Raw genomic sequence first — 15,650 nt, 5'->3', positions numbered from 1 at the left:
CTTTTTGTCCAGTCCCCTCCCATGTTTAACACTTCTTGTCCAGTCCCCTCCCATGTTTAACACTTTTTGTCCAGGCCCCTCCCATGTTTAACACTTTTTGTCCAGTCCCCTCCCATGTTTAACACTTTTTGTCCATTCCCCTCCCATGTTTAACACTTCTTGTACAGTCCCCTCCCATGTTTAACACTTTTTGTCCAGGCCCCTCCCATGTTTAACACTTTTTGTCCAGTCCCCTCCCATGTTTAACACTTTTTGTCCATTCCCCTCCCATGTTTAACACTTCTTGTCCAGTCCCCTCCCATGTTTAACACTTTTTGTCCAGGCCCCTCCCATGTTTAACACTTTTTGTCCAGTCCCCTCCCATGTTTAACACTTTTTGTCCAGGCCCCTCCCATGTATAACACTTTTTGTCCAGTCAAGCCAACTAGTTGCCAACATTAAAAAATATTAGCTATAATTTCAGTTTTTTATTTAAAAAATATTTGACCTTTTATTGAACTAATAATCTATTTCGTATGCTATGTTAAATGTTGACTCAACAGTTTATTTGAAATAAAAACCAAATATGGTACAGTCGATGACGATGAATGCTGCCGTGGTGGTTTCTCTAACAAACGATTTTAAATGAATATTTTTTATGATCTAACTATTTCATTTTATTTTATATCCAGTATTTTATTTTGGAACCAAAAACAGCCACAGTGCTGAGACCTCTAGATTTCTCCCTTGATCCTTTTTAGTATCCTGTTTGCTAGCAAGCAAGATGGCTGAATTGAGTAAAGGGATGTTCTCCTGCTTCTACACAAAGCAGCGAAACCTCCTTTGACTCTATCGCCGACCATAAGCCATTTAAATGCATGTTATGTGACACAGTCATCCCAGTGAAGGACTTTTCTGAACTTCACCTTTGTCAAATACCACAAACTAAATGCTGCCAAGAAGAGGATCGTGACTTTACTTGAGGAAATTAAACATCTGGATGTGCGTCTAATTTTGAATAAGGACGCCTCACGTTTAACCGCATTTGTTGATGCCTCTGTAATGGAGCTTTAGTGGATCTTGAGCATTTTCCCCCACCTTACGGCCTTCTGAATAAAAAGTCAGATGCTATCAGCTCTACCCCAGGCTTGCGTGGATGGGGTGTGATTGGATCCAGGAGGAGGAAGTGACCTGAAGTGTTCTGTTTTTTTTTTCTCTCGCAGCGTCGAGAGACTTACACTCTCTAATCGTTTTGAGCCACTGTCCTCGCTGTCTTGCTCGGGGCGTACGGACACCGGGTCCATGCTGTATCAAATCAAATACAACAGGTGTAGTAGACCTTACAGTGAAATGCTGAATACAACAGGTGTAGTAGACCTTACAGTGAAATGCTGAATACAACAGGTGTAGTAGACCTCACAGTGAAATGCTGAATACAACAGGTGTAGTAGACCTCACAGTGAAATGCTGAATACAACAGGTGTAGTAGACCTTACAGTGAAATGCTGAATACAACAGGTGTAGTAGACCTCACAGTGAAATGCTGAATACAACAGGTGTAGTAGACCTCACAGTGAAATGCTGAATACAACAGGTGTAGTAGACCTCACAGTGAAATGCTTAATACAACAGGTGTAGTAGACCTTACAGTGAAATGCTGAATACAACAGGTGTAGTAGACCTCACAGTGAAATGCTGAATACAACAGGTGTAGTAGACCTCACAGTGAAATGCTGAATACAACAGGTGTAGTAGACCTCACAGTGAAATGCTGAATACAACAGGTGTAGTAGACCTCACAGTGAAATGCTGAATACAACAGGTGTAGTAGACCTCACAGTGAAATGCTGAATACAACAGGTGTAGTAGACCTCACAGTGAAATTCTTACTTACTGGGCTGCACTACCCTCTAACCAATAGTGCAAAAAATGTATTAGGTGAACAACAGGTAAGTAAAGAAATAAAACAACAGTAAAAAGACAGGCTACATACAGTAGAGAGGCTCTATACAGTAGAGAGGTTATATACAGTAGAGAGGTTATATACAGCAGAGAGGCTATATACAGCAGAGAGGCTATATACAGTAGAGAGGCTATATACAGTAGAGAGGCTATATACAGTAGAGAGGCTATATACAGTAGAGAGGCTATATACAGTAGAGAGGTTATATACAGTAGAGAGGCTCTATACAGTAGAGAGGCTCTATACAGTAGAGGGGCTATATACAGTAGAGAGGTTATATACAGTAGAGAGGCTCTATACAGTAGAGGGGCTATATACAGTAGAGAGGCTATATACAGTAGAGGCGCTATATACAGTAGAGAGGCTCTATACAGTAGAGAGGCTATATACAGTAGAGAGGCTATATACAGTAGAGAGGTTATATACAGTAGAGAGGTTATATACAGTAGAGAGGCTATATACAGTAGAGAGGCTATATACAGTAGAGAGGCTATATACAGTAGAGGGGTTATATACAGTAGAGAGGCTATATACAGTAGAGGCTATATACAGTAGAGAGGCTATATACAGTAGAGAGGCTATATACAGTAGAGAGGCTATATACAGTAAAGAGGTTATATACAGGAGAGGTTATATACAGTAGAGAGGCTATATACAGTAGAGAGGCTATATACAGTAGAGAGGCTATATACAGTAGAGGGGCTATATACAGTAGAGAGGCTATATACAGTAGAGGCTATATACAGTAGAGAGGCTATATACAGCAGAGAGGCTATATACAGCAGAGAGGCTATATACAGTAGAGAGGCTATATACAGCAGAGAGGCTATATACAGCAGAGAGGCTATATACAGCAGAGAGGCTATATACAGTAGAGAGGCTATATACAGTAGAGAGGCTATATACAGTAGAGAGGCTATATACAGTAGAGAGGCTATATACAGTAGAGAGGATATATACATGGAGATGGAGGATATATACAGTAGAGAGGCTATATACAGTAGAGACTACATACAGTAGAGAGGCTATATACAGTAGAGAGGCTATATACAGTAGTGAGGCTATATACAGTAGAGGCTATATACAGTAGAGAAGCTATATACAGTAGAGAGGCTATATACAGCAGAGAGGCTATATACAGTAGAGAGGCTATATACAGCAGCGAGGCTATAAAAGTAGCGAGGCTATAAAAGTAGCGAGGCTACATACAGACACTGGTTAGTCAGGCTGATTGCGGTAGTATGTGCATGTAGATATGGTTAAAGTGACTATGCATATATGATGAACAGAGAGTATCAGCAGTAAAAGAGGGGTTGGGGGGGCACACAATGCAAATAGTCCGGGTAGCCATTTGATTACTGTTCAGGAGTCTTATGGCTTGGGGGTAAAAACTGCTGACAATCCTTTTTGTCCTAGACTTGGCACTCCGGTACCGCTTGCCATGCGATAGTAGAGAGAACAGTCTATGGCTGGGGTGGCTGGGGTCTTAGACAATTTTTAGGGCCTTCCTCTGACACCGCCTGGTGTAGAGGTCCTGGATGGCAGGCAGCTTTGCCCCAGTGATTTATTGTGCTGTACGCACTACCCTCTGAAGTGCCTTGGGGTCGGAGGCCGAGCAATTGCCGTACCAGGCAGTGATGCAACCAGTCAGGATGCTCTCGATGTTGCAGCTGTAGAACCTTTTGAGGATCTCAGGACCCATGCCAAATCTTTTTAGTTTCCTGAGGGGGAATAGGCTTTGTCGTGCCCTCTTCGTGACTGTCTTGGTGTGTTTGGACCATTCTAGATTGTTGTTGATGTGGACATCGAGGAACTTGACGCTCTCAACCTGCTCCACTACGGCCACGTCGATGAGAATGGGGGCGTGCTCGGTCCTATTTTTCCTGTAGTCCACAATCATGTCCTTAGTCTTGGTTACGTTGAGGGATAGGTTGTATTCTGGTACCACACGGCCAGGTCTCTGACCTCCTCCCTATAGGCTGTCTCGTCGTTGTCGGTGATCAGGCCTACCCCTGTTGTGTCGTCTGCAAACTTAATGATGGTGTTGGAGTCGTTCCTGGTCATGTGGTCGTAGGTGAACAGGGAGTACAGGAGGGGACTGAGCACCCATGTGCAGCTCCAGTGTTGAGGATCAGCGTGGCAGATGTGTTGCTACCTACCCTCGGGGGCGGCCTGTCAGGAAGTCCAGGATCCAGTTGCAGAGGGAGGTGTTTAGTCCCAGGTTCCTTAGCTTAAGTGATGAGCTTTAAGGGCACTATGGTGTTAGTGCAAAAGAGATTGCATCATCTGTGGATCTGTTTGGGCGGTATGCAAATTGGAGTAGGTCTAGGGTTTCTGGGATAATGGTGTTGATGTGAGCAATGACCAGCATTTCAAAGCACTTCATGGCTACGGACGTGAATGATACAAGTCGGTAGTCATTTAGGCAGGTTGCCTTAGTGTTCTTGGGCACAGCGACTATGGTGGTCTGATTGAAACATGTTGGTATTACAGACTCAATCAGGTTAAAAATGTCAGTGAAGACACCTGCCAGTCGTGCAGCCTTGTGAATGTTGAATGTTTTAAAGGTCTTACTCACGTCGGCTACGGAGAGAGTGATCACACAGTCGTCCGGAACAGCTGATGCTCTCATGCATGCCTCAGTGTTGCTTGCCTCGAAGCGAGCATAGAGGTGATTTAGTTCGTCTAGTAGGCTCGTGTCACTGGGCAGCTTGCGGCTGTGCTTCCCTTTGTAGTCTGTAATAGTTTGCAAGCCCTGCCACATAAGATGAGCAGCTCTACCCTTTTGCTCAGTGCGAATGTTGCTTGTAATCCATGACTTCTGGTTGGGGTATGTACGTACAGTCACTGTGGGGACAACATCCTCGATGCACTTATTGATAAAGCCTGTGACTGATACTCCTCAATGCCATCGGAAGAATCCTGGAACATGTTCCAGTCTGTAGTTTAGCATCTGCTTCATATGACCACTTTTTCTATAGACCGAGTCATTGGTGCTTCCTGCTTTAATCTTTGCTTGTAAGCAGGAATCTGGAGGATAGTTGTAGTCGGATTTACCAAATGGAGGGTGAGGGAGAGCTTTGTACGCATCTCTGTGTGTGGAGTTCAGGTGGTCTAGAGTTTTTCTTCCCTCTGGTTGCACATTTAACATGTTGATAGAAATTTGGTAGAACTGATTTAAGTTTCCCTGCATTAAAGTCTCCAGCCACTAGGAGCGCCGCCTCTGGGTGAGTGGTTTCCTGTTTGCTTATTTCCTTATACAGCTGACTGAGTGCGGTCTTAGTGCCAGCATCTGTTTGTGGTGGTAAATAAACATTCACAAAAAGTATAGCTGTAAACTCTCTAGGCAAGTAGTGTGGCCTGCAATTTATTTCAGGCGAGCAAAATCTAGAGACTTCCTTAGATTTCGTGCACCAGCTGTTGTTTAGAAATACGCATAGTCTGCCCCCCCCCCTTGTCTTACCGGAGTGTACTGTTCTATCCTGCTGGTGCAGCGTGTATCCCGCCAGCTGAATATCCATGTTGTCATTCAGCCCCGATTCCGTGAAACATAAGATATTACAGTTCTTGATGTCCCGTTGGTAGGATATTCGTGATCGTACCTCGTCTAGTTTATTGTCCAATGATTGCACGTTGGTGAGTAGTATTGACGGTAACACTGACGCTGTCTTCTTCAGGGCGTACGGACACACAGATGCTGTAGCTTCTACACTGACGCTGTCTTCTTCGTGCTTCTCCACCTGCATTGCTTGCTGTTTGGGGTTTTAGGCTGGGTTTCTGTACAGCACTTTGAGATATCAGCTGATGTACGAAGGGCTATATAAATAAATTTGATTTGATTTGATTTGATTCAGGGTGTACGGGTACACTGCTGTAGCTTCTACACTTACGCGGTCTTCCTCAGGGCGTACGGGCACACAGATGCTGTAGCTTCTACACTGACGCGGTCTTCCTCAGGGCGTACGGACACACAGATGCTGTAGCTTCTACACTGAAGCGGTCTTCCTCAGGGCGTACGGACACACAGATGCTGTAGCTTCTACACTGACACGGTCTTCCTCAGGGCGTACGGGCACCGGGTACGCAGATGCTGTTGCTTCTACACTGACGCGGTCTTCTTCAGGGCAAAAAAACATTCCGATAACCTTTTTAGCATGTTTTGTTGTTAGAGGCGGCAGGGTAGCCTAGTGGTTAGAGTGTAGGGGCGGCAGGGTAGCCTAGTGGTTAGAGTGTAGAGGCGGCGGGGTAGCCTAGTGGTTAGAGTGTAGAGGCGGCGGGGTAGCCTAGTGGTTAGAGTGTAGGGGCGGCAGGGTAGCCTAGTGGTTAGAGTGTAGGGGCGGCAGGGTAGCCTAGTGGTTAGAGTGTAGAGGCGGCAGGGTAGCCTAGTGGTTAGAGTGTAGAGGCGGCGGGGTAGCCTAGTGGTTAGAGTGTAGGGGCGGCAGGGTAGCCTAGTGGTTAGAGTGTAGGGGCGGCAGGGTAGCCTAGTGGTTAGAGTGTAGAGGTGGCAGGGTAGCCTAGTGGTTAGATCGTTGGACTAGTAACCAGAAGGTTGCAAGTTCAAACCCCCGAGCTGACAAGGTACAAATCTGTCGTTCTGCCCCTGAACAGGCAGTTAACCCACTGTTCCTAGGCCATCATTGAAAATAAGAATTTGTTCTTAACTGACTTGCCTAGTTAATAAACAAATTCTTATTTTCAATGATGGCCTGTTTTTTTTTTAAACACCAAAAAAAGGTAGGAGAACATTCCCTTAATGTCAAACAGAACATACCCAGAACGTGTTTGCCATGATCTCATAATATACAATATTAATGTTCTAGACACGTTTCATGGGAACATTGCAAGAACATTAATGTTTCCAGTTTTTCTGTGGGTTAGCAGAACATTCCATCAACATCCCAACAAACATACACAGAACTCATACACACAGTGGCATGTCATGGCAGAGTTTATGGAATATTTGGCATGGCCCAAAGACTTCCACTTTCACAGTATAGCAACAAAAACCCCAGTTTTGCATTTTGAAGAAAATATGAAAATGTGCATTCAAAAATATGCATGTTATGCATACTACAATCACAGTAAACTACAGCCAAATTCAAAACACGTCAGTCGACAAAAGATATTAAAATGACGCAAATAAACATTGAATGTCTTGTATGAACTGTTCATTTTAAATATAGTTCAACGAATTGTATATTTCTGTTTTACAACGGAAACTCTACAAACTTCTGTTTTCTGAGCCGTTATTATTAGACAGGCAGAATCATGACTACCTACTTCTCGGGTCCTCCTTCTTCCCTTAAATGAATGTCGCCGACTGCATGACGTTCTCTTTTACCCACTGTCAGAGAGGAGATTGGGTGGGTTTCTACATCTTCAGCAAATAATCCGTCGGATTTCTTAAACATCGTTTGTTGAAAATTCACCACAATCACTGTATCATCATGAATAGTAACGTTTCTTTCATGTTTGATCAATATTGCAGAACTTTTAGGTCCCCCATCCATCGATAATCTACAATGGCCGAGGAAGGGTAAGCGTGACGGTTGTACTCCGGTTTAGCTCCTGAACCAAGGCTAGCTAGCCAACACATGTGCACGTTTAAAAGTTTAATTGCGTGTCAAGTGGTGCTTTGTTCCGAAAATATAATTTCCGTGTTTCTACACTTTTAATACTCTTGACAACACCAAGTATATATTTCACTGGCATATAGTCCGGTGGCTGCAACCAAGTATATATTTCAATGTGAATGTAGCTGCATTGCTAACGGAGTAGTTAGTTAGTTCCCGGCGCTTGTGTGATGATTTACTTTCTTTAGTCGGATACCCCTTCACTTCAAATTATGAGTGAGATCCCCTGTCTGACACGCCGGTTGATTGCGCACATTCAACCCGGAGGACTAGCGGCCAGTTGCAGCCAACTAACTCCTGTCTCCTCATGTCCTCCCCCCTCGTTCCCCTCTCCTCCACCTCGTCTCCCCATGTCCTCTCCCGTTGTTCCCCTCTCCTCCACCTTGTCCTTTTCCCCCTCAGCATCGCTGCCGGAGGTGTGATGGATGTCAACACCGCTCTCCCTGAGGTGCTCAAGACCGCACTCATCCATGACGGTCTGGCCCGCGGTATCCGTGAGGCCGCCAAGGCGCTGGACAAGTGAGTCTGAACATTTCTGGTCATTAGTTTGTTCCCTAAGTGGCACGCCTTTCATTCCATGTGTAGTGGCTGGCACATGTTGCACTACTTTTGCCTAGAGAATTTATGTAGGGAATAGGGTGTAATTTGGGACAGACAGGAAATTGATTGTATTTTTTCCCCTGCTGTGTTCTATTAGTTGGTGAAGTACGGCAGATAGTTGGGTTGCCATCGTTACCCAAACTCTGAAATATCTGTCCCAAATGGTACCCTAATCCCTAGCTAGTGCACTACTTTTGAAAGGAGTGTTCTATATACTAGGGGAATTAAGGTGTCATTTGGGAGGTAAACATAAGGGGAATAGATGCGGTTAAATTTTAGGATATTATTTTCGGCGCTGTGTGGTTTCGACAACATGGTAACGTTTGTGCTCTACCAGCACCAAAACTCGTGTTTTTCTTTCATAGCTTGTATCCGCCTTTTTAAATGGAGAGCCAATTTGTTTTCAGCACTTATTTACATGACTGATCAAAATGTGTTGTCACGGCTCTCTTGTCCCTCTGCAATATGTTTGGAACATTGAATCGTAATAGAATCACAATACATAGCATATTGGCACCTAGATATCGTGAGGTCCCTGGTAATTTCCCAGCTCTAGCACACTAACGTAGTTACCTAGTTATAATCCTCATGTTAACTGAGCCTCGCTCTCCCATCCTCTCCTGTGTCCAGGCGCCAGGCCCACCTCTGCGTCCTTGCTGCCAACTGTGACGAGCCCATGTACGTCAAGCTGGTGGAAGCCCTCTGCGCTGAGCATCAGATTAACCTCATCAAGGTATAAATCCTGGGATAGATGGTGTGTGGTGGGGGCGTGTACTGTTTACACCAATGAGAACGCAGAAACTGGTGCATATTTACAAGTCGAGAAAGTTTGTTTTGACCTGTGGGAACCACTGAGAAGTAAAGTGTTGCTATGTTATGGTGCAGAACGAAGGGGGCCATGATGATACTGGACAGAGTGGAGGTTATACTGCTCACTATCCTCTCTATAGTGCACTACTTTTGACCAGAACCCTTATGGACCCTGTTCAACAGTAGTGCACTATATAGGTTTCTGTTTGGGACACTATGGAATTACCAGCACTGCTGAATCCTTCCATATTTTCTCCTGTCTTCACCTCTCTCTCCTCCCGCCTCTTCCCTGTGCACCAGGTCGATGACAACAAGAAGCTTGGCGAGTGGGTCGGTTTGTGTAAAATCGACCGTGAAGGCAAACCCCGTAAGGTGGTGGGCTGCAGCTGTGTTGTAATCAAGGTATAGTTAAAATAAAATGTGCCTGTAAATCTTCTGGAAACGCCTGGGGAGAGCTGTATCTTAAAGAGGGCTTGTAATGCTCCTTGTGGCGTAACGGCGTCCACTGTGTGATCAGAGCTGTTGGTGCCAGTCGAGTGCAGGTGCTGTGCCCTCAGTGCCATGCAGCTGCTTGTTCTATACATCTGGCCAGAGTGTGTCTGCCAGAGTACGAGCCCCGACACCTCACTGTGGTGTCTGGGGTCCCAATAAATGGCTACATTGACCATTTGATTAGTTACTTTACCATACTGACCACAATGTACGTACAGTGCTGGACTTTATCCACATTTTTGTTACATTACAGCCTTATTCTAAAATGTTTATTCCCCTCATTGATCTACACACAATAGCCCATAATGACATCACAATAGCCCATAATGACCCCAAAAGCAGATTTTTAGAAATGTTAGCACGTGTATTAAAATATGACATTTACATAAGTATTCAGACCCTTTACTCAGTACTTTTTTGAAGCACCTTTGGCAGAGATTATAGCCTCCAGTTTTCTTGGGTATGATGCTACAAGCTTGGCACACCTGTATTTGGGGAGTTTCTCCCATTCTTCTCTGCAGATCCTCTCAAACTCGTCAGGTTGGATGAGGAGCGTTGCTGCACAGATATTTTCTGATCTCTCCAGAGATGTTCGATCGGGTTCAAGTCCAGGCTCTGACTGGGCCACTCAAGGACATTCAGAGACTTGTCCAGAAGCCATTCCTGCGTTGTCTTGGCTGTGTGTTTAGGGTCGTTGTCCTGTTGGAAGGTGAACCTTCTCCCCAGTCTGAGGTCCTGAGCGCTCTGGAGCAGGTTTTCATCAAGGATCTCTCTACTTTTCTCCGTTCATCTTTCCCTCCATCCTGACTAGTCTCCCAGTCCCTGCTGCTGAAAAACATCCCCACAGCATGCTGCTGCCACCACCATGCTTCACCGTAGGGATGTTGCTAGGTTTCCTCCAGACGTGACGCTTGGCATTCAGGCCAAAGAGTTCAATCTTCATTAGACCAGAGACTCTTGTTTCTCAAAGAGTTGGTCTGAGAGTCCTTCAGGTGCCTTTTGGAAAACTAAGCGGGCTGTCGTGTGCCTTTACCAAGTGGCTTCGGCCGGTCCACTACCATAAAGGCCTGATTGGTAGAGTGCTGCAGAGATGGTTGCCCTTCTGGAAGGTTCTCCCATCTTCACAGATGAGCTCTGTCAGAGTGACCGGCGGGTTTTCGGTCAACTCCCTGACCAATACCCTTCTCCCCAGATTGGTCAGTTTGGCCGGACGGCCAGCTCTAGTAAGAGTCTTGGTGTTTCTGAACTTCCATTTAAGAATGATGGAGGCCACTGTGTTCTTGGGGACCTTCAATGCTGCAGAAATGTTTTGGTACCCTTCCCCAGATCTGTGCCTCGACACAATCCTGTATTGGAGCTTTACGGACAATTCCTTCAACCTCATGGGTTGGTTTTTGCTCTGACATGCACTGTCAACTGTGGGGCCTTATATAGACAGGTGTGTGCTTTTCCAAATCATGTCAAAACAATTGAATTTACCAAAGATGGACTCCAATCAATGTGTACCAACATCAAGAATGATCAGTGGAAACAAGATGCTCCTGAGCTCAATTTCAAGTATCCTAGCAAAGGGTCTGAATAATTATGTAAATGTGCTTATTTCTCAACCTATTTTTGCTTTGTCATTATGGGGTATTGTGATGTCATTATGGGGTATTGTATGTAGACGAGGAAAATAATAAATTTATACAACAGGGCTGTAACAATACAATATGTCAAGTGGTCTGAATACTCTCAGAATGCAGTGTACTTTCTCCCCAATGGGACCCTATTTAGTGCCATTTAGGACTGTAAACTGTCTTGTAGCTAGCTCCTTTATAACATTTAGTTTATACCCCCCCCCCCCCCCCCCCCCTGTCTCTCTAGGACTATGGCAAGGAGTCTCAAGCCAAGGATGTGATTGAAGAGTACTTCAAGGCCAAGAAATGAGGTGTCCGTTTTCAATAAAAGCTTGTGGAAATGCGTTTCTTTCTGGAGTTTTTATTAAAGGAAAGGTTCACCCATTTTGATATTTTTGTGCATCTCTTGAGTGTTCCGTAGATTTTTTCCCTGGGTCATTTTTAATGTTTTTCATGTGTATCTGATCGAAAACATCTTATACATGTCAATACTGTCCGATGTCATAACTTGAATGAGACATTTTTTTGCGGGGTTCTTACCTCAACTAATTTATCGGAAGGTCAAGCATGTTTTTCTGGATTTGCGCCTCTAGTCCAGGGTGCATTACATGGTGCTGTTACCAGAGATATTATAGAGGAGATGGCAATGTATGACGCCTCACCCAGCAGACTGCGGACCAATCGCGTGTACGTTGTTATGCCGTGTCACGTGGTTGCTAAGCTAATCGTCATGCAATGCCTTGTCGGTGTATGTAAAGAAACGTGCCTGTTTTCCTCGGAAGTACATATCACGATTACAAAGCTATACATTTAATACAGCTGGCGAGTTTAATTATCTCAAGATTTTTTTTTTTTTTGAGCTAGCGGCCAATGGCATGTTGTGTAAATTAAATGATATGATGACCCCTCAAAAAAATCTCACTTTGAATTCCAGGTTGTAAGGCAACAAAATAGGAGAAATGCCAAGGGGGGTGAATACTTCCGCAACTGTACACACTGTCTCTGAATCAGAGGCTGTACTAACTAGGACTGTTGCTGTGACTGTACCGCCACTCCAGAGATCACGAGTCATGAAGGCAGTCAAATTCCATGTGACCGTTTAGTCACAGCAACTAGGCTTCTCTAAGCTCTGATGCTGCTGATGGTCATTTAGTAACCTACCAAACTGTCTAACTGCCTGGTACTCAGCACTCTATTGTCCCTCTAATCACTCTGACATCAATGTAAATGTATTAGAAAATCTAATTAAACACTTCATGAGAGCCCATGAGCTCATGTTGCACAACATTTCCATAGGCTATGCATTTGTGTGAGAAAATAGAGTGATGGCCTCTACTAAAAAGAGGAGGATCCCATCAGCTTTCTATAGGCTAGGCCTACTATATTTATTTCTCAACTTTCCTAATATTAAGCACATTGCTTATCTTTACAACAGGAGTATTACCTGGCTGGCATTAAAATGAACCACGGGAAAAGTATCCCCCATTCTCTATTTAACTGTATAGATGACATGTATATTTTCACACTGACCCTGTTTCCAGACAGGTGCATGATAATGGTCCATTCTAAAACAAAACAAATTTCACACATCAGCTTCCTCTTATTGCTAAGATAACTGGCCATCCAGGACCGATATACTAGGCGATGTCAGAGGAAAGCCCAACATTTTTTAAAAAGACTACAGTCACCCAAGTCATAGACTGTTCTCTCTGCTACCTGCACGGCAATCGGTACCGGAGCGCCAAGTCTAGGTCCAAAATGCTCCTTAACAGCTTCTACCCCCAAGCCTTAAGATTGCTGAACAATAATTTACATTGACATTGCTACTTGCTGTTTATTATCTATGCATAGTCACTTTACCCCTACCTACATGTACAAATTACCTCGACTGACCTGTACCCCTGCACACTGACTCTGTACCGGTAATATAACCTCCTTATTGTTATTTTATTGTGTTACTTTTTATTTCATTTTTTACTTTAGTTTATTTAGTAAACATTTTCTTAATTCTATTTTTGAACTGCATTGTTGGTTAAGGCCTTGTAAGTAAACATTTCACGGTTGTATTCGGGGGATGTGACAAATGAAATTGGATTTGATTTATGAAGGTCAATAATCATTCTCTTAACTTGTATGCCCTCTAGTGGTTTTAGTTGGTATGACATGTACTGACGTACATTTTTATAAATGTCGATGGTAAATGGGGCGTTAGGCTGCTACAGGCTATACTGAATGAACTACATAATACCGGAGGGGGAAAAACGAGCGTGAACTAAAAATAGATATCCTACGATCTCCAATGATAGCTTTTAGACTTATAAACCCAAACTATGGCGGAGAAAAATGATATAATTAGCTATGGCTGTGTTGCGTTTGTACCATAGATTAACGACATGGGTTAGCTACATGATAAACTTAAAACGGAAGCCAAAAAAAACGAGCATTAAAACCTAAACAGTGAAACCCTGTAAATTATACATTAGCAAATGGTTTCCTGTAAAATGTAGAGCTAAACAAAATATTGGGTAACACTTTACTTGACACACAGCGTCAGAACACTGTCATGACCCCATACAGGACCAGTCAACAGTTTGGACACCGACTCATTCAAGGGTTTTCCTTTCTTTCTTCACTATTTTCTACGTTGTACAATAATTGTGAAGACATCAAAATGATGAAGTAACACATATGGAATCATGTAGTAACCTAAAAAAGTGTTAAACAAATCAAAATATATGTTTATATTTGAGATTTTTCAAAGTAGTCACCCTTTGCCTTTTTATTTATTATTTTACCTTTATTTAACCAGGCAAGTCAGTTAAGAACAATTTCTTATTTTCAATGACGGCCTGGGAACAGTGGGTTAACTGCCTGTTCAGGGGCAGAACGACAGATTTGTACCTTGTCAGCTCGGGGGTTTGTACTCGCAACCTTCCGGTTACTAGTCCAACACTCTAACCACTAGGCTACGCTGCCTTGATGACAGCTTTGCACACTCTTTAGCATTCTCTCAACCAGCTTCACCTGGAATGCTTTTCCAACAGTCTTGAAGGAGTTCCCACATATGTTTTGTATTGAAGTCAATGTATCCAGAGGAGGACGGACGCTAGCTATCCTCTGGCTACACCCTGGTGCTACCCTATTACTAGTGACATCACCTAGCATCAACCATTACTAGTGACATCACCAAGCATTAACCATTACTAGTGACATCACCGAGCATCAACCATTACTAGTGACATCATCAAGCATCAACCATTACTAGTGACATCACCAAGCATCAACAGGTGACTGGAGACTACCGTAATCTTCATAATAATGTGACAGCTGACTGGGGACTACCGTAATCTTTGGAAACAGCTGGATGTGTTGAACCCTACATTAATCTGTTGGAAACAGCTGGATGTGTTGAACCCTACATTAATCTGTAGGAAACAGTTGGATGTGTTGAACCCTACATTCACCTTTAGGAAACAGCTGGATGTGTTGAACCCAACATTCACCTTTAGGAAACAGCTGGATGTGTTGAACCCTACATTAATATGTTGGAAACAGCTGGATGTGTTGAACCCAACATTAATATGTTGGAAACAGCTGGATGTGTTGAACCCTACATTAATATGTTGGAAACAGCTGGATGTGTTGAACCCAACATTAATATGTTGGAAACAGCTGGATGTGTTGAACCCAACATTCACCTTTAGGAAACAGCTGGATGTGTTGAACCCTACATTAATATGTTGGAAACAGCTGGATGTGTTGAACCCAACATTAATATGTTGGAAACAGCTGGATGTGTTGAACCCTACATTAATATGTTGGAAACAGCTGGATGTGTTGAACCCAACATTAATATGTTGGAAACAGCTGGATGTGTTGAACCCTACATTAATATGTTGGAAACAGCTGGATGTGTTGAACCCTACATTAATATGTTGGAAACAGCTGGATGTGTTGAACCCTACATTCACCTAGTGACATCACCGAGCATCAACCATTACTAGTGACATCATCAAGCATCAACCATTACTAGTGACATCACCAAGCATCAACAGGTGACTGGAGACTACCGTAATCTTCATAATAATGTGACAGCTGACTGGGGACTACCGTAATCTTTGGAAACAGCTGGATGTGTTGAACCCTACATTAATCTGTTGGAAACAGCTGGATGTGTTGAACCCTACATTAATCTGTAGGAAACAGTTGGATGTGTTGAACCCTACATTCACCTTTAGGAAACAGCTGGATGTGTTGAACCCAACATTCACCTTTAGGAAACAGCTGGATGTGTTGAACCCTACATTAATATGTTGGAAACAGCTGGATGTGTTGAACCCAACATTAATATGTTGGAAACAGCTGGATGTGTTGAACCCTACATTAATATGTTGGAAACAGCTGGATGTGTTGAACCCAACATTAATATGTTGGAAACAGCTGGATGTGTTGAACCCAACATTCACCTTTAGGAAACAGCTGGATGTGTTGAACCCTACATTAATATGTTGGAAACAGCTGGATGTGTTGAACCCAACATTAATATGTTGGAAA

The 15,650-nt window shown here is 43.5% G+C and overlaps 1 protein-coding gene and 1 non-coding gene across 2 annotated transcripts; both read left to right on the top strand.

The window, feature by feature from the left end:
* The first annotated feature begins 7,218 nt into the window (after positions 1-7,218).
* rps12 (ribosomal protein S12) lies at positions 7,219-11,441 on the top strand. Its single transcript, XM_020476837.2, has 6 exons — positions 7,219-7,305; positions 7,431-7,478; positions 7,978-8,094; positions 8,806-8,908; positions 9,286-9,387; positions 11,344-11,441. The coding sequence occupies exons 2-6, from the start codon at positions 7,465-7,467 to the stop codon at positions 11,404-11,406; spliced, it is 399 nt and encodes a 132-aa protein (XP_020332426.1). The 5' UTR covers positions 7,219-7,305; positions 7,431-7,464; the 3' UTR covers positions 11,407-11,441.
* Positions 7,737-7,814, top strand: LOC116356258 (small nucleolar RNA SNORD101). Its single transcript, XR_004204745.1, has one exon. It is a non-coding gene; the product is annotated as a small nucleolar RNA SNORD101 (small nucleolar RNA).
* Positions 11,442-15,650: the final 4,209 nt, after the last annotated feature.

Source organism: Oncorhynchus kisutch, linkage group LG21 (genome assembly GCF_002021735.2).
Source record: "Oncorhynchus kisutch isolate 150728-3 linkage group LG21, Okis_V2, whole genome shotgun sequence".
In the NCBI taxonomy this organism is placed as follows: Eukaryota; Metazoa; Chordata; class Actinopteri; order Salmoniformes; family Salmonidae; genus Oncorhynchus; species Oncorhynchus kisutch.
The sequence above is the reverse complement of the archived record's forward strand: the minus strand, read 5'-3'. Positions and strand labels throughout refer to the sequence as shown.